Source organism: Oncorhynchus masou, chromosome 1, assembly GCF_036934945.1.
Source record: "Oncorhynchus masou masou isolate Uvic2021 chromosome 1, UVic_Omas_1.1, whole genome shotgun sequence".
NCBI lineage: Eukaryota > Metazoa > Chordata > Actinopteri > Salmoniformes > Salmonidae > Oncorhynchus > Oncorhynchus masou.
Window position 1 is genome coordinate 41,422,777 of NC_088212.1, and position 19,053 is coordinate 41,441,829.

A 19,053-nucleotide genomic window follows, 5' to 3' on the forward strand; every position below is an offset into this window, starting at 1 on the left:
AGAGTACAGTTAATGCTTTTTTGAGTTTCTTAAGGTAATGATTCGCAGGGTAATATTTCTGGATCATTCTGAAAGAGACCTTGTTAAAAAGCAGGTATTTGTGTGGAAATAACCAGACTTTTTTCCAACAGATATTATTGACAAATGTATTCCAGTAAATTGTGACATAAGGAATGGATACAATATCCCTTTGAAATGAAGCAGGTATAGATCTGTTGTTCTGAGGGAGCAAGGAGAAACACAGTTTTCCTATTGAAGAGTCAACTGGATTAAGGGAGGGTAGGTCAAGAAGGTGAGGTCTGGTTACACCTATAAACAACATGAGAGTTCCAGATGGAATAGCATCAAAGACTATGGCGAACTCTAGGTGTAACAGGGATATTGTAATGTGATAAAAATGTCCTCATAATTGAGTAACAATCATGCATTAAAAAGCTGACTCACCAGCAGGATATTATTGAGCCAGTTGTCTTTGAAAAACAGATCATTTTGTAGGAATCTTATCAATGTTATTAGTTACAAAGTAACAAAACTTGAAGCCACCAAAATGGGAGAAGATATAATGAGGGATAAAATTCCAAATTGAAGTTGGATTCTTTAAGAAATGTTTAGCACAGTTTATCTTAAAAGTATCATTCAAAGTTCATAACGACAGGTTTCCCCAATATTGCCAATCCGTTTCGACCGGTTTCTCGAAGAAAGCAAACGTCAGGCTCATTCCCCGCCCTCTTTCCGTATCAACGCACAGCAGTTACACAGGGAGGGGACTATGGGATTCTTTTTGCAAATTGCTAGAGTTTGACACCCCATTCGTCAAACGCTCACAGCTGACCCACCGGCAAAAGCACTGGAGGAGAAGTAACGTAGGACGGAGTAGTAGGATGCTCTCACAAAATTGGAGGTTTGTGAATAAGGCTATGTTACGGCATTGATACACTGAATAATAACTTTACTTCAGCAGTATACACTGGGAGGCTGTCACATTACCGTATGTGATAGGCTAAACATATTTTTGGGATGCCTGTTATTCTGTGTTGCTGCAGCGCTGAACGATTCCTGTTTTCATCAGGTCTCGTGCCAGTCATCTAGCGCTGGTTGACATGGGCGGGTGATGAGCCTTGACCGACGAGTTACTACCGGGATTACTATGACGGAATTCCTTTCTGTGAAGACTAATTGCATAAAACATCTTAAGTGTTCTTTTAAGGAATAACTTCCTCATACCTAAGGGTGTTGCATAGAGCGCCTCAAACATTTCCTTAAGTAAGGACATAATTTAAGGGTTTTACGGTAGTTTGAAGGCAGGTACGGCAAGAAAGACTCCGGTTACCATGGAGACGACTTGAAACACTTACTGAAGGTATTGTCTACGAGATCGCAAAATAGAACTTCTGCGTTCAAGAAAGGAGAAACGAATTGATTCCGAAAATATTAAACCATTTATTTTAGTTCTCAACTTGTTTCTATTACTTTCTAGCACGTCAAGCTAATTTAGAGTAGGTAGTTGTGTAGGGGCTTGGATTAGGCACCTTCCATTGTTTAGCTAGCTAACTGGTGACTATTCCTTTTGAAATCAGGGCAGAAGAAAGCGACATTCATCTCCACAAATGCTGTTTACATTGATATCCATACTGAATGATGCAGTCAAGGGACATAATGGGCACCCTTAATTTGATCACTTAATTTTACATTGATATCCATACTGAATGATGCAGTCAAGGGACATAATGGGCACCCTTAACTTGATCACTTAATTTAAGGGGGTAATTCGCCCGAAAATGTTTTATGCGACTGATTTAAAGTTAAGGAAATACACGTAAGACGTTTTATGCTACTGGGCCTTATTTGAGTACTTAAATGCATGCATTCTCACTTGAAGTAATCACTCACTGATTTTACGTGTCTGGAGAGGTGACAGTAAGGGTTCCCCTTTCACCAACCCAGTCCTGTATTTAAATAGACAGGTATCTCAAGACCAGTTTTGTTCTTGTATGAACCTCCGAATCCTTCCAAGTCGCAATGCAATCTATACTTTAAAAAATTTAATTCATAAACCCTTACTTTATTTCAGTAGCTGAAATAAAAGATGCCAGAAATGTTCCAAGCTAATTTCTCAAATTTGTTCACAAATTTAAGTCCCTGATAGTGAGCATTTCTCCTTTGCAAAAATAATCCATCCACCTGACTGGTGTGGCATATCAAGAAACTGATTTCAACAGCATGATCATTACGCAGTTGCACCTTGTGCTGGGGGAAAAAGGCCACTAAAATGTGCTGTTTTCTCACAACACAATGCCTCAGATGTCTCAAGTTTTGAGGGAGGGTGTAATTGGCATGCTAACTGCAGGGATGTCCACCAGAGCTGTTGCTATAGAATGTAATGTTAATTTCTCTACCATAAGCTGCCTCCAACATCATTTTAGATAATTTGGCTTCCAACCAGTCGCAGACCACGTGTATGGTGTCATGTGGGCAAGTGGTTTGCTGACGTCAATGTTGTGAACCCATGGTGACAGTGGGGTTACAGTATGGGTAGGCATAAGCTACAGACAACGAAGACAATTGCATTTTATTGATGGCAATTTGAATGCACAGAGATACCGTGACGAGATCCTGAAGTCCATTGTCATGCCATTCATCTGCCGTCATCACCTCATGTTTCAGCATTATAATGCATGACCCCATGTCGCAAGGATCTGTACACAATTCCTGGAAGCTGAAAATGGCCCAGGTCTTCCATGGCCTGCATTCTCACCAGACATGTCACCCATTGAGCGTGTTTGGGATGCTCTGGATCGACGTGTATGACAGCGTGTTCCATTTCCTGCCAATATCCAGCAACTTTACACAGCCATTGAAGAAGAGTGGGAGAACAATCCACAGGCCACAAACAGCTTGATCAACTCTATGTGAAGGAGATGTCGCAAATGGTGGTCACACCAGATACTGACTGGTTTCCTGGATTTCCCCTCATTGTCTATAAGATTTAAAGATGTGGGTCAAAAAGAAAATACAAGTATTATCAGTCTTTTGGGGGTAAAGGACAGTCTACTGGTGTCCTTGCTAGCTAGCACACAATGTCCTTCGCTAACACCTGCTGAACATCTGCCCTCACCGTTGTTAACAGAACTGTGGGAAAGTAGTGCCCAGCAGGCGGGGGTTGAAGGAAACAGTTTACCGTGTCCTAGCTAGCTACCTATCCTGCCTGCTGTGTACCGACGCACACAATGTTTTTCGCTCCTGCCTGCCAAACACCTGCCGTCGTTGACAGACCTGCAGCAAAGCAATGCCCAACAGGTGGGGGAATTGTTACCCTTCTCAGCCCATCCAGCTTTACACTCGTGTCCCCCCAGAGTCCGGCTAGTACATAAAGCATCCTCCATTCAGGTGTCGGGTCCTCCTTAACTCGATTTAATGGCCCACCTGCCTAAAAGAGCTGGGAAAATATGCATACTGTCATAATAAAACACCATTTTCCAGCACCATTTTCATGGGTAAAAAAGACTGCTGCACTGAAGAGTGTGCAACATCTAGAAGTTGTCCGAAAACAGTGGTGGACAATTGTTTTATTAAGACGGTCTGCATATTTTCCCTGTCGAATCGAGTTAAACTGACACATTTGCAGCCTGAAATGAGGATTATTTATGTACAAACAGGCTGCCAGGGGGGCATGAGTATTTAACTGCCTGGGCACTTTAAAGTCAGACACAGATGACAAATGATGTAAAAGGAATATTAGTGCCATCTGGTGGCCAGTTGGACTAGCTTCATCAGGGTCCCTTACAAAAAAAAGATTGCCGTTTTGAAACTGCAATAAAAGTGCAGTAACTGCAGTCGAATGTGTTATTTTGGAAGCAGTCATTGCAGAATAACTGCAGTTGAACTGAAAATTACTGCAGTAAAAAAAAAAGTATTTTGGACATACTGCAGTTATACTGCACTCTGACTGCAATCTTTTTTTGTAAGGGGTGGGAGCAGTCAGACAGGAAAGGTGTCAATTGCATAAACTGAAATTAACATGTGAAAGCTTGTGGGTGTGTGTGTGTCTTATAATGGTGTCACCATGTCAACCAAAGGTTTGAATGACTCAGACATCCAGTGCTTTCCCATTGTGTGGCACCACACCTTATCAGTAAAACAGGAAACCTGCATGACCTGTGGATCTACACAACACTACATGGTAGTGCAGTTTGCCCAAGGAATCACCTAATTTTATTATGTTGATCTTATGTTATGTTGATGCCATTAGTTTTTTTTTTTTTTCACCTTTTATTTAACCAGGTAGGTCAGTTGAGAACAAGTTCTCATTTACAACTGTGACCTGGTCAAGATAAAGCAAAGCAGTGTGACACAAATAAAAACACAGTTACACATGGAATAAACCAACGTACAGTCAACACAATAAAAAAGTATATATACAGTGTGTGCAAATGGCGTAAGGAGGTAAGGCAATAAATTGGCCATAGTAGCGAAGTAATTACAATTTAGAAAATTAACACTGGAGTGATGGATGTGCAGATGATGTGCAAGTAGAAATACTGGTGTGCAAAAGAGCAAAAAAAGTAAATAAAAACAATATGGGGATGAGGTAGGAAGTTGGATGGGCTATTTACAGATGGGCTGTGTACAGCTGCAGTGATCGGTAAGCTGCTTAGATAGCTGATGCTTAAAGTTAGCGAGGGAGATATAAGTCTCCTCTACTTCCATGATTTTTGCAATTCGTTCCATTCATTTGCAGCAGAGAACTGGAAGGGAAGTCGGCCAAAGGGGGTCTTGGCTTTGGGGATGACCAGTGAGATATACCTACTGGAGCGCATGCTACGGGTGGGTGTTGTTATGGTGACCAGTGAGCTGAGTTAAGGCGGAGCTTTACCTAGAAAGACTTGTAGATGACCTGGAGCCAGTGGGTCTGGCGACGATTATGTAGTGAGGGCCAGCTGGCGAGAGCATACAGGTTGCAGTGGTGGGTGGTATATGGGGCTTTGGAGACAAAACGGATGGCAGAGTTTTTGAGGCTATTTTGTAAATGACATCTTCGAGGATCGGTAGGATAGTCAGTTTTACGAGGGTATGTTTGGCAGCATGTTGCTAAATAGGAAGCCGATTCTAGATTTAATTTTGGATTGGAGATGTTTAATATGGGTCTGGAAGGAGAGTTAACAGTCTAGCCAGACACCTAGGTATTTGTAGTTGTCCACATATTCAGAACCGTCCAGAGTAGTGATGATAGTCGGGCAGGCGGGTGTGGGCAGCAATCGGTTGAAGAGCATGCATTTAGATTTACTACCGTTTAAGAGCAGTTGGGGGCCAAAGAGTCTTCTATGGCTTTGAAGCTCGTTTGCAGGTTTGTTAACAGTGTCCAAAAAAGGGCCAGATGTATACAGAATGGTGTCGTCTGCGTAGAGGTGGATCAAGGAATCACCTGCAGCAAGAGCGACATTGTTGATATATACAGAGAAAAGAGTCGGCCCGAGAATTGAATCTCTGTGGTACCCCCATAGAGACTGCCAGAGGTCTACACTGAACTCTATCTGAGAGTAGTCGGTGAACCAGGTGAGGCAGTCATTTGAGAAACCAAGGCTGTTGAGTCTGCCAGTAAGAATACAGTGATTGACAGAGTCTTGGCCAGGTCGATGAAGACGGCTGCACAGTACTGTCAATTATCGATGGCGGTTATGATATCATTTAGTAACCTGAGCGTGGCTGAGGTGCACCATTGACCAGCTCGGAAACCGGATTGCACAGCGGAGAAGGTACAGTGGGATTCGAAATGGCCAGTGATCTGTTTGTTAACTTGGCTTTCGAAGACTTTAGAAAGGCAGGGCAGGATGGATATAGGTCTGTAACAGTTTGAGTAGAGAGTGTCACCCCCTTTGGAAGAGGGGGATGACCGTGGCAGCTTTCCAATCTGTAGGAATCTTGGACGATACGAAAGAGAGTTTGAACAGACTGGTAATAGGGGTTGTAACAATGGAGGCTGATAATTTTAGAAAGAGAGGGTCCAGATTGTCTAGCCCGGCAGTAGTAACATTACTTGCCCTCAGCTCAACTCAAGTGATTTCAAATAAAAATGTATTGGTCACATACACATGGTTAGCAGATGTTTTGCGAGTGTAGCGAAATGCTTGTGCAACGTCTAACAAGTGTTATTTAACAATTCCACAACAAATACCTAATACACACAAATCTAAGTAAAGAAATGGAATAAGAATATATAAATATATGGATGAACAATGACAGAGCGGCATAGGCTAAGATGCAATAGATAGAATACAGTATATACATATGAGATGAGTAATGCAAGATATGTAAACATTATTAAAGTGCCTAGTGTTCCATGTATTAAAGTGGTCAATGATTTCATGTCTGTATGTAGGCAGCAGCCTCTCTGTGCTAGTGATGGCTGTTTAACAGTCTGATGGCCTTGAGATAGGAGCTGTTTTTCAGTCTCTCGGTCCCGGCTTTGATGCACCCGTATCGACCTCGCCTTCTGGGTGGTAGCGGGGGAAACAGGCAGTGGCTCGGTGGTTGTTGTCCTTGATGATCTTTTTGGCCTTCCTGTGACATCGGGTGGTGTAGGTGTCCTGGAGGGCAGGTAGTTTGCCCCTGGTGATGCATTGTGCAGACCTCACCACCCTCTTGAGAGCCCTGCGGTTGTGGGCGGTGCAGTTGCCGTACCAGGCTGTGATACAGCCCGAGAGGATGCTCTCAATTGTGCATCTGTAAAAGTTTAATGGTTTTAGGTGACAAGCCAAATTTCTACAGCCTACTGAGGTTGAAGAGGTGCTGTTGTGCCTTCTTCACGACGCTGTCTGTGTGGGTGGACCATTTCAGTTTGTCTATGATGTGTACCCCGAGGAACTTAAATCTTTCCACCTTCTCCACTGCTGTCCCGTCGATGTGGATAGGGAGGTGCTCCCTCTGCTGTTTCCTGAAGTCCATGATCACCTCCTTTGTTTTGTTGACGTTGAGTGAGAGGTTATTTTCCTGACACCACACTCCGAGAGCCCTCACCTCCTCCCTGTAGGCTGTCTCGTCGTTGTTGGTAATCAAGCCTACTACTGTTGTCGTCTGCAAACTTGATGATCAAGTTGGAGGTGTGCATGGCCACGCAGTCATGGGTGAACAGGGAGTACAGGAGGGGGCTGATCATGCACCTTTGTGGCGCCCCAGTTCAGTGACGTGAAGATTGTTGTTTCCTACCTTCACCACCTGGGGGCAGCCCGTCAGGAAGTCCAGGACCCAGTTGCACAGGGTGGGGTTGAGACCCAGGGCCTCAAGCTTATTGATAAGCTTGGAGGTTACTATGGTGTTGAATGCTGAGCTATTGTTAATGAACAGCATTTTTACATAGGTATTCCTCTTGTCCAGATGGGATAGGGCAGTGTGATAGCGATTGCATCATCTGTGGACCTATTAGGGTGGTAGTCATTTAGTTCAGTTACCTTTGCACTCTTGGGTACAGGAACAATGGTGGCTTTAATGGATGTACGTTTTATACAGGGAAACCTGGTGCTTGAACATGTACAGCCAGTTCAGGGCATATCCTGTAGGCTTACTTGTACTCATATCTAAATTATACAGGTAAATCTAGTGTTGAATGGCCCATGAATCATCCCCTTGTCTGGGTGTAGTGATGGCCCTGGGGATTTGTGCCGTTAAAGGGAGCTGCTCCACTAAGACGATGGCATTTTCCCATTTGAGCAGAAGCCCATCCTCTCTCCTCCTTGACCCGGTAACCGAGGAGTGAGGAAATTCGTTAGTAGTCAAACACAAGACGGTCCTCCCCACTTCGATAGCCTCCTTTCAGCGAGGAAGCACAAGTGTATCCTACCGGAGTTCTTCACCGAAGAGTTTAGAAATCTGCCACACCCCCTTTGAATCAGCTATTGTTTTCTCGAAGGAGAAAGCATGCAAACATTTAATAATGATATGCTACTTATCTATTTATCAAAGTAATTTGTTTTGATCACTATATACATTTTTGGGGGGGATTCCACCCTGTGAATTTCATTTGCCTGATGACGCGCGATTGGTGGAGAGTCTCATTTCATACAAGTGTATTTCTGTCCCCTTTCATGCTCTTCGCAGTCTTTTCTCGATTACCTTTGACCTTTTTCAAAAGAAGGCCAGATACGAGAGAGGATGCAGGAGTTGCACAAAGGCCACTGTTTCCCTCATAAACATTCTTCTGTTAAAGACCCACTGCAGTTAAATGTGATTTCTATGTGTTTCATATACATTTCCACACTGAGGTTGGAATAATATTGTGAAAATGTGTGTAAGCTGTTTTAAAAAGACTGCCTGAAAACTTCAGTCTGTTTTTGTGGGATGGAGTTTTGGCCTGCCTGGTGACATCACAATGCTGTAAATTAGATAATAGACCAATAAGAAATAGTTCCAAACATCTGCCAATAACTACTAGTTTTTAGTTTTCCCTCTTCCCCCCCAAGCAAAATTCTTGCTTGAGAAATTGCTCTTTGCTAAGAAGCTAGAAGCTTTTGTTTCTTTTTGACCATTTTAATTTAAAAATATCACAGTAAGGTACTTAATTTTTAACCAGAAATGATTTGATATTGAGATAAAAAAAACGGTTGCGTTGGACCTTTTCCCCCAAAACCAGGCAGATATCATTTGATTGTTAAAGCTCAATATTTAACTTTTTGGGCGACCTGAACAATTTCACATAGAAATGTGAGCTATAGATCTCACTCATTGCCAGGTCTAAGAAGTGGTAGATCTGTTCTATGTGTGCTATTTCTGTGCTTCCTGTGAAGGTTCCTTTTTGCATCAAACATCTGAAAATACAATATTTTTGGTTATGGAAAATATATTTCACGGCATTTTAGATGGTACAATGATTCACTACAACTATACTTGCTTGTTTTGTCACATTAACTGAAATTAGGCAAACTATCAGAATTTTAGCAACCAGGAAATGGCAGAGCGATATCTGTATAATGCACCTTTTAAAGCCTACTTATCTTGGAAGTTTCAAATGGCAGACTTTGCCAGATAACCCTGTGTATCCCGTCGTCTGGAACTTTCTACACGGTCTGTTCTGTTGGATTTTGTGAACTGCGGGTTTGAGTTGGAGAAGTCTCTCCTCAACGACACGCAGCGCACAGTACTTGTTTGCATTTTGGAATACTTTTAAGTGAAGTACTTCCAAAAGACTGAATTTATAGTTTCAGGCATGTAGGATGATCTTGCATTGTGTGGATCTGTAGAATCGGTAGGTTTCTTGGTGTCTCCAGTGATGGGAAAGAGACTCGGCTCGTCTTCCTCCCACCATCCTTCCAGGTTGTAATTTTATTGAATAGAGAGATGTCAGGACAGTAACCCTAGCCTCATGTAGCTGTTCTCTGTGAATGCCATTTATCCTTAGCTCCCTCCCGGTTAATAATGGGTATCATTGGTTGACCGATCCAGTGTTGCTCCTTAATCTGTCTGTGTGGATCCTAATCTTCCCTCCTGCCAAATTCTGTTGTACGACTAATAGCCCATGTAGTCCTACTCAACGTCTTCCCATTCAAGATGACCTGCATTCTAAATATCAGTTTACCGTTCCCAAAGCTGACGGTAGTTGTATAACATAATTATTATAGTATTGTCTTCATTATAATGACTGTCCCTGTGTGTACGTGTGCCACACACTCCAGTGAATGAGTGCTTTTTAGTTCCCTGCATGCTGACTGTCTGTATTTCCAAATGGCACCCTATTCACTATTTAGTGCACCAGAGCCCTATGGGTGAGGAAGCCTGACTGATGGCCATTGTACTGTCAACACTCCATCCCTTGTCTTCCAATGAGATACTGACCAAGAGGAGAGAGCGAGATGCTGATTGGACTCATTTCACTTCAACAAAACAGCCTTTCATTCAGGGCTGGTATATTGTATATGGCCCATCCACTTTGGTCACAGAGTATTTGAATATGGTGCATGCTTATTTATTAGAGGGAAATGGGGTGATCTAGAACTAGAACATGCAAATGTTATGGCCATTTAAGTCAAGAGAGTAAGATTGAAATTGAAGGGATGTTATTTCAGGTGGATCATCCCGTCCAAGAAAACTACTGTAGGACTGCCTGAACGCATACATCTGATCGCTGGGTTATAGTGCTATATGGAATTCTTGGGACATCCTTACCCTTAACCCTTACCATAACCCTGACCTGGCCCGAACTCTTTTACATTTCTACTTCAATTGGGTGACGTCATAGTTGGATGTCCCAAGGATCCCGGATAGCAAGAACCACTGTCTTACCTCTGTCACAGCACTGATCTCTAACCTCTTACCTGTGTGTGTCCTCCTCCAGGACGGCTACAGGAGCTCAGAGAGACATGGAGTTCAGGGATCTAACGGCCAGGGCCGGACTCTGGTATGAAAACTTCATGAAGAATGCAGGTGAGGATCCGCCACTAACTGCTGTCCAGCGACGCATAGATTCTTAGTTTTGGTATTAAAAAGGTAAATGTTCAATTCCAGTGGAAGCCAGAGGATAATGCATAAAAGCCTTATGCAATATTCTCTTCCATTGTGTTACTTGGTGGAAACGGACAGATATAGACTCTTCATCTAGCCATGGTTGTTTTTTTGGGGTGGATGAAATGGTGCTGATAATTACAAGCCATGGGAATCGACTCTAAATCTACCCTCTTAAACTTGTTCATATTGGTGTATCTCATTTAGCATGATGTATTGAGTTATGTTGAATCACACTCAACCCTTCTCTGCTTTCCAGACCCCAGGACAGAGGACTGGTTTCTCATGTCATCGCCGCTCCCCCAAACCATAATAATCGTGGCGTACATCTACTTTGTCACCCGGCTGGGGCCCAGACTCATGGAGAACCGCAAGGCTTTCCAACTCAAAGAAATTCTCATTTTCTACAACTTCAGCGTGGTTGCCTTGTCCCTCTACATGTGCTATGAGGTGGGTCTCTTTCTCAATGGACTTCTGACAGGCTCTAGTGTTTGTTACTGCCTCGGCTAGCAATACAATCTTGTTTAGCAAAAAAACTCAACCACCGTGGTTTCCAATTTGTAATACTTTACACTACATTCTTTAGTTTCAATGTGGAGACAGTGCGTTTCAGTTGGCGTCTAGTCTTTGTTTAAAGGAGAGCAAGCGCAACGACAACTGTGTTGTGATTAGGAGTCTGTTGATTTGAATGAATTGTTTCTTACTGTATGTAGTATGTGATGTCGGGCTGGGGGACAGGCTACACGTTCCACTGCGACCTAGTGGACTACTCGGACTCGCCGCAGGCATTGAGGGTAAGAGCGGTAGACTGTGACTGCAACCTGCTCTACAGTACAGGAAGACATCTTCAAACTACTAGTTCTGGTAGTTCCTTTGTCTCTATTAGCACCCACTCACCTGTGGATTCCTCCACTAACTCTAGAATGCTAACAAACCTTTGGAACAAATAATCACTGAGAGCAGGCCATTCCATAGCCGTGACTCACGCCGCGTTTTCTGTGTTGCATAATGTCATTAGTCGTGTGGTGAGGCCTGTTAGGTCACCACCATTTTGAATTGGATGGTTTTGCTTATCTGTAAGAAATGTAATTATTCCTGTCTTGCTAACCTCGCTCTCCTCCTTTTAGATGGCTGGGACATGTTGGCTCTACTACTTCTCAAAGTTCATAGAGATGTTGGACACAGTAAGCTGATTCCCTTTAGTACAGCTTTCTGACTGTCTGTGTCTCGCTTGTTCAGTTGTCTGTTTTTTTTCTTTGTCCCAATGCAGCTGTTTTTATATCAATATGAAATCATCTCTGGGTAACAATCAAGTACCTTACTGTACTCGAAGCAGGAAGCACCAGTGACTCGATCAATACAAACGTGGTCAGATGAAGCATATGCTAAACTACAGGACTGTTTTGCTAGCACAGACTAGAATATGTTCTGGAATTCTTCCTATGGTATTGAGGAGTACACCACATCAGTCATTGGCTTCATCAATAAGTGCATCAATGATGTTGTCCCAACAGTGACCATTTCTACATACCCCAACCAGAAGCCATGGATTACAGGCAACACCCACACTGAGCTAAAGGCTAGAGGCTGCTACTTTCAAGGAGCGGTACTCTAATCCAGAAGCTTATAAGAAATCCCGCTATGCCCTCTGACTTACCATCAAACAGGCAAAGCGTCAATACAGGACTAAGTTCGAATTGTACAAGACAGGCTCTGACGCTCGTCGGATGTGGCAGGGCTTGCAAACCATTACAGGCTACAAAGGGAAGCACAGCCGAGAGCTGCCTAGTGGCACGAGCCTACCAGACAAGCTGAACTACTTAAATGCTTGCTTCGAGGAAAATAACACCTGCATGAGAGCACCAGCTGTTCCGGAAGACTGTCCGCAGCCGATGTAAGGCCTTTTAAACAGGTCAACATTCACAAGGCCGCAGGGCCAGACGGATTACCAGGATGTGTGCAGCGAGCATGCGCTGACCAACTGGCAAGTGTCTTCACTGACGTTTTCAACCTCTCCCTGTCGGAGTCTATAATACCAACATGTTTTAAGCAGACCACCATAGTCCCTGTGCCCAAGAACATTAAGATAACCTGCCTAAATGACTACCGACCCGTAGCACTCACATCTGTAGCCATGAAGTCCTTTGAAAGGCTGGTCATGGCTCACATCAACACTATTATCCCAGAAACCCTAGACCCACTCCAATTTGCATACCGCCCCAACAGATCCACAGATGATGCAATCTCTATTGCACTCCACATGGCCCTTTCCACCTGGACGGAAGGAACATCTATGTAAGAATGCTATTAATTGACTACAGCTCAGTCTTCAACACCATAGTGCCCTCAAAGCTCATCAATAAGCGAAGGACCCTAGGACTAAACACCCCCCCTCTGTAACTGGTCTTCCTCACAGGCTGCTCCCAGGTGATAAGGGTAGGTAGCAACACATCCGCCACGCTGATCCTCAACACAGGGGACCCTCAGGGGTGCGTGCTCAGTCCCTGTTCATTCATGACTGCACAGCCAGGCATGACTCCAAAACCATCACTAAGTTTTGCCGAAGACACAACAGTGGTAGGTCTGATCACCAACAACGACGAGACAGCATATAGGGAGGAGGTCAGAGACCTGGCTGTGTGGTGCCTGGACAACAACCTCTCCCTCAACGTGATCAAGACAAAGGAGATGATTGTGGACTACAGAAAAAGGAGGACCAAGCACGCCTCCATTCCTATCAATGGGGCTGTAATGGAGCAGGTTGAGAGCTTCAAGTTCCCTGCTGTCCACATCACCAACAAACTAACATGGTCCAATCACACCAAGATAGTCGTAAAGAGGGCACGACAAAGCCTATTCCCCCTGAAGAGATATGGCATAGGTCCTCAGATCCTCAAAAGCTTCTACAGCTGCACCATCGAGAGCATCACTGGTTGCATCACTGCCTGGTATGGTAACTGCTTGGCCCCCGACCGCAAGGCACTACAGAGGGTAGCGCGTACAGCCCAGTACATCACTAGGGCCAAGCTTCCTGCCATCCAGGACCTCTATACCAGGCGGTTGTCAGAGGAAGGCCCTAAAAATTGTCAAAGACTCCAGCCACCCTAGTCGTGGACTGTTCTCTCTGCACGGGAAGTGTTACCGGAGCGCCAAGTTTAGGTCCAAGAGGCTTCTAAACAGCTTCTACATCTAATGAAATGGCTACCCAGACTATTTGCATTGCCCCCCCCCCCACTCTCCCTCTTTTACACCGCTGCTACTCTCTGTTGTTATCATCTTTGCATTGCCACTTTAATAACTCTACCTACATGTATATATTATCTCAACTAACCGGTGTCCCCGCACATTGACTCTGTACCGGCACCCCCCCTGTATATAGTCTCACTATTGTTATTTTACTGCTGCTCTTTAATGACTTTACTTTTATTTCTTATTCTTATCTTTATTTTTTTAACTGCATTGTTGGCTAGGGGCCCGTATGCAAGCATTTCACTGTTAGGTCTACACCTGTTGTATTCGACGCATGTGACTAATACAATTTGATTTGATTTGTAATAGATTTCCATTAATTTGAGCAAAAGTAGCTTTTTTGCTAAATTACTTCTCAAGCAATAATTTTACTAGGACTGTCTGTAAGTGGTCTGAGTGGGGAGAGAGAAACTGAAAAATAGCTGTTATTGGCAAAGCGGTTTGGAACGCTCTTTATTGGTTTATTCACCTATTTACTGCATGGTGAACCATGGAAAGCAGACCCCCCCCCCCCCCCGTTCAAACCTGCTGATTTAGAAGGTCCTATGTAGATTGTATTTTCAACCAGAAACTTTTTAGGAAATTGCACTGATCACATTTTTCAGACTTTTACAGTGTTAGTTTCATTAGCTGTTGTACAATATGATATAAACCACAGGAACAAAAATGTATTTGAACTGCACTGGGCCTTTAAGTTAAATGGCTGAATTCTCCCTTTCAGATCTTCTTTGTTCTGAGGAAGAAGAACAGTCAGGTTACGTTCCTCCATGTCTATCATCACTCTATCATGCCCTTTACCTGGTGGTTTGGGGTCCGGTTCGCTCCAGGTACAGTATACAAGGGCTTGAATTGGTACAGTGACTGTATTAGCACATTGGTGTCATAACTCCTAATGGATTATACCAGCAGATTAGTGATGGTCTCTACCAGGAAAATGTCCGTATTCATTAAGCATGTTGTCTTCCTTAGTAGCTGTTGTCAAATTGGAACACAGAAACATGGCCACTTATTCTCAAACGGGGGTACGTGTACCTCTAGGGGTACGCGTAATGCCGTCGGGGGTACGCCAAATAAAAATGTGATTCACATGAAAAAAGTGTTTATTTTTTTCAAATGTTTTTTTTTCCTCTTCCAAACAGTTCATTTATATTTTCCAACGGGGCTATACATTTGGGTGAGTTTTTTTCTCACCAGAGTGGCCTCGTTTCACTGCCAAAAATCAAATTAAACCATCTAGTGTTCAGCGCTGGTTGTCAAGGGGCAAAGTATTGACATGTTTTTTTGAATTGAGAGACGAGCTTAAAGTTTTCTTTACTGACCATAATTTTCACTTGTCTGACCGCTTTTATGATGACGAGTTTCTCACACGACTGGCCTATCAGGGTGATGTTTTTTCTCGCCTGAATGATCTGAATCTAGGATTACAGGGACTCTCCGCAGCTATATTCAATGTGTGGGACAAGATTGAGGCTATGATTAAGGAGCTCTTCTTTTCTCTGTCTGCATTAACAAGGACAACAGACCGGTCTTTCCATCATTGTATTATTTTTTGTGTGCAAATGAACTCAAGCTTACGGACAATGTCAAATGTGATATGGCGAAGGACCTGAGTGAGATGGGTGTGCAATTGCGCAGGTACTTTCCCGAAACGGATGACACAAACAACTGGATTCGTTATCCCTTTCATGTCCTGCCTCCAGTCCACTTACCGATATCTGAACAAGAGAGCCTCATCGAAATTGCAACAAGTGGTTCTATAAAAATTGAATTTAATCAGAAGCCACAGCCGGATTTCTGGATTGCCAAATAGTGTTCTGCTTTGTCAAATCGCGCTGTTAAAACACTGATGCCCTTTGCAGCCACGTACCTATGTGAGAGTGGATTCTCGGCCCTCACTAGCATGAAAACTAAATACAGGCCCAGACTGTGTGTGGGAAATGATTTAGACTGAGACTCTCTCCAATACAACCCAACATTGCAGAGTTATGTGCATCCTTTCAAGCACACCCTTCTCATTAACCTGATGGTGAGTTATTCACAATTTTCAATGAACAAATAAGGTTTTATATGTAAAATGGTTAAATAAAGAGCAAAATTATTGATTTATTATTTGCGCCCTGGTCCTATAAGAGATCTTTGTCACCTCCCACGAGCCGGGTTGTGACAAACTCATTCTTATGTTTCATAAATGTATCGTATAGTGTGTTTGTGTGGCAGGCTTACAATGATGGCAAAAAAAAAATATATATTTTTTGAGAGTGCGCTGAACCTGGTGCTACAGTGGGTACGCAGCTGGAGGTTGAATGTTTTGAAGGGGTACGGGACTAAAACATTTGGGAACCACTGCCCTGTAGAACAAAAAAAAAAAAATCCTAACTGCTAATTGCTCATCTCGTCCTCTAGGTGGCCAGGGGACATTCCATGCCCTGTTGAACTGTGTGGTCCATGTCATCATGTACTCCTACTACGGCTTGTCTGCCCTGGGCCCCGCCTACCAGAAGTACCTCTGGTGGAAGAAGTACCTCACCACCATTCAGCTGGTACGTATTGCACTGCACTAGACTAGTGTGGGAGTTGAAATTGAATTTGAATCAGAAGTCATACATTTTTATGAACAAGGATAGGATTATGTTAAAAACAAGTCATATTTGACCTTCCTCTGTCTGTCGTCCAGATCCAGTTTGTGATTGTTACCACCCACATCTGGCAGTACTTCTTCATGAAGGACTGTCCCTACCAGTTCCCCATCTTCATCTACATCATTGGCCTCTATGGCCTGGTCTTCCTCCTCCTCTTCCTCAACTTCTGGTACCACGCCTACACCAAGGGCAAGAGGCTTCCCAAGGTACTTCAGGCCAAAACCTGGGCCCACCCCTACAACAAAACCAACGGCGAAATAACCAACGGGAATGGTTTCCACTGTGACAAGGATAAGTGACAGGAGATCAGTCAATCAGGATCAAGGGTTGATCTCATTTGAATATGAGCCTATTCATGAACTGAAATTAGACATGGAATTTAGAATTTAGAGTACTGGGGTGTATTCACTAGGAACCAAACGGATAGGTACCTACGTGAATTTGTCTAATAGAAACGGTATTTTTCCATTTGGCGTAAACGGTTTCCATTGCAACATTTTTTTGGACTAATGATTTCATCCCAGGTTAGGTATGCAGGAGATTTGTTTTCCAATATAAAAGTCAGTGCACTATTGAACTCAAAGAGAATTGACCCCTCACCTCTGGACCTTCTGATATTTTCTTCTGATATTTTCTCTCTGCTACAGCAATCTCTCAGAGTTATGAACCAAAGCTCTACTGGACTTTTTGTATTAGATATTTTACATTTTTATACCTGTGCTTTTCTTTCCTGTTCAGGGTGAAAGCACAAGTTGAGTGTTATTTTAAATTTTTATAAACCGATTGTTGATGTTAGACGTGCGTTAGGTTAGCCAATGTTGGGGCAGTTCAGTAGCTTTGTCCCACCAGCCCAAATTACCTTTGCCGTTTAGAGTTGGTGCTGAACCTCTCTAGCTTAGGCTGTAGAAGTCAGCTTTATAATGTGACCTTGATTTCAGCTGGTTTCTATATTTCAATACCTGTACTTTAAAAAATAATTGTAATACATTTTCTATGCATTTAATTGTAAACAATTTGTATATTCTGCTAGCAGGATTTTCTCTGTCTTGAGTATGTGAGCCATCCTCCATAGTTGAGGCCTGATGTATTTCCTGGGTCTGGTCACATGGCTGGGAAAAACTCTGGGCCCTACCCATAGTATACCTGTAATGGTGGAAGGATACAGGATAACCATTTTGCCAGTAAGAACTGATGTTTACATGTATACTGAGTGGAGGTTATCGGTGTTGACCCCCCCCCCCCACACACACACACACCTTTTCATCAATTCTGCACCCATTTCTCTCTGGTTTGAGTCACAGCCTCTACTGGTGCTGAGAAACTTTGGAAGCCAACCTGCTCCTACTGTTAAAGAGCTGTAGGCCTACTTGAATCTCATTGAAATCTGTCTGTATTATGTCCAACAGAAGTGACGGTGTGACATTTGAAACCAGAGAGAAAAGTGTAGCACTGTCCTTGCAGGAACCGGAGCAGAGTGCACCTTTCGCTTTCGCTCTGTCGCAAGCAAAGAACGCCACATTTAAAAAAATATATATAAAAAAACTGTAGCCATTGTTTACCACTGCATGCATATTTGTTTTGTATCCACTCTTCCAAATTGAGTTCAGTCCTTATGCCATGCGTATGACAGTCAGTATGCTTTCTCACTGGGTGTGTTCACATTTGGTTTTCGCCTCCGAGCTCTGCTCAACTGGTGATTGAGGACACAGCATTAGCTAGGTGTAGGATGGGCCTCCACAGGTGAAGTAAAACCCCAGTGCCTGGGGTGTAGGCTGAGTCCAATAAGCAACAGCGATCTAGCTGATTTTAAATGTATTTGCTGATGTTAGCTCTAGTGTGAGTGTGTTATTCACCATGGGGTACTGTTCAGTGCCTTTGTCTAAGCCCCTCCAGCCATGATGCCGCTAATTCTGTATAAAAACAGTCGTGTAAAGTAATTTTTGTATTTATATAAAAATAAATGCTGTTTTATACATCACCTGTGTTTATATTATTGGTGCTTCGTTTGTAGCAGTTCAAATATTTTATTTTTTACTGTTTTCAACAGTCATTCACCCATAACCAAGGCCGGATATAAGAAGTAGTAGTATAACCTTTTGAAATGGGTGAATGAATCGGGAGTCCACATGTTGACAATTTTAGACACTGGAATGATAAGAAAGCAGCACAGCTGACCTCTGAGAACATATGAATACATTTTTATACTGGGAGGTGCTTTGAAACAGTGTCATGTTTTACACTGGTCTGGAACTACACTGATTATTTCAATCAGTTTTTGTTCATTTTTAAATTATTCAGAATTGTCTTAACACTTCAACCTTTTCAGAACTGAAATTGGTTGTGGACATTGATTAGAGCCTGGTCTAGCAAACCTACCGGTTCCAAGTGGAAAAAGCATCTACTTTATTTTTTTGATAGTAATAACCCCATTCTCCAGATCCATTTTTATGTCACATGACCCAAATACAACACATGTATACCTTACCGTGAAATGCTTACTTACAAGCCCTTAATCAACAATGCAGTTCAAGAAATGGCATAAAATAGAGGCTATACACAGGTGGTACAGGTTCAGAGGTAATTTGTACATGTAGGTAGGGGTAAAGTGACTGCATAGATAAACAGCGAGTAGCAGCAGTGTGAAAACTGTGTGGTAGCAGAGAAAAGTGACTTGGGT

The 19,053-nt window shown here is 43.0% G+C and overlaps 1 protein-coding gene across 3 annotated transcripts; it reads left to right on the forward strand.

Annotated features, from left to right (window-relative positions):
* The first annotated feature begins 776 nt into the window (after nucleotides 1–776).
* LOC135544400 (very long chain fatty acid elongase 7-like) lies at nucleotides 777–18,354 on the forward strand. Of its 3 annotated transcripts, XM_064971985.1 has the most exons (9): nucleotides 777–901; nucleotides 1,070–1,360; nucleotides 10,322–10,410; nucleotides 10,748–10,938; nucleotides 11,202–11,352; nucleotides 11,616–11,672; nucleotides 14,459–14,564; nucleotides 16,141–16,277; nucleotides 16,412–18,354. In XM_064971985.1, exons 3-9 carry the CDS (start codon nucleotides 10,347–10,349, stop codon nucleotides 16,660–16,662), a joined length of 957 nt encoding a protein of 318 aa, XP_064828057.1. In that variant the 5' UTR covers nucleotides 777–901; nucleotides 1,070–1,360; nucleotides 10,322–10,346; the 3' UTR covers nucleotides 16,663–18,354. The 3 variants fall into 3 exon arrangements, with proteins under 3 accessions (XP_064828057.1, XP_064828048.1, XP_064828065.1); XM_064971976.1 differs by lacking the exon at nucleotides 1,070–1,360; XM_064971993.1 differs by lacking the exon at nucleotides 1,070–1,360 and having other exon boundaries at nucleotides 11,202–11,282.
* The last annotated feature ends 699 nt before the right edge of the window (nucleotides 18,355–19,053 follow it).

Excerpts from the sequence above, each read along its gene's own strand:
- LOC135544400 (XM_064971976.1), top strand. The coding sequence starts at position 882 with ATGCTCTCACAAAATTGGAG. Across the intron at positions 10,411-10,747 it reads AAACTTCATGAAGAATGCAG|ACCCCAGGACAGAGGACTGG; the intron begins GTGAGGATCCGC and ends TCTGCTTTCCAG. Across the intron at positions 11,673-14,458 it reads TCATAGAGATGTTGGACACA|ATCTTCTTTGTTCTGAGGAA; the intron begins GTAAGCTGATTC and ends TCTCCCTTTCAG.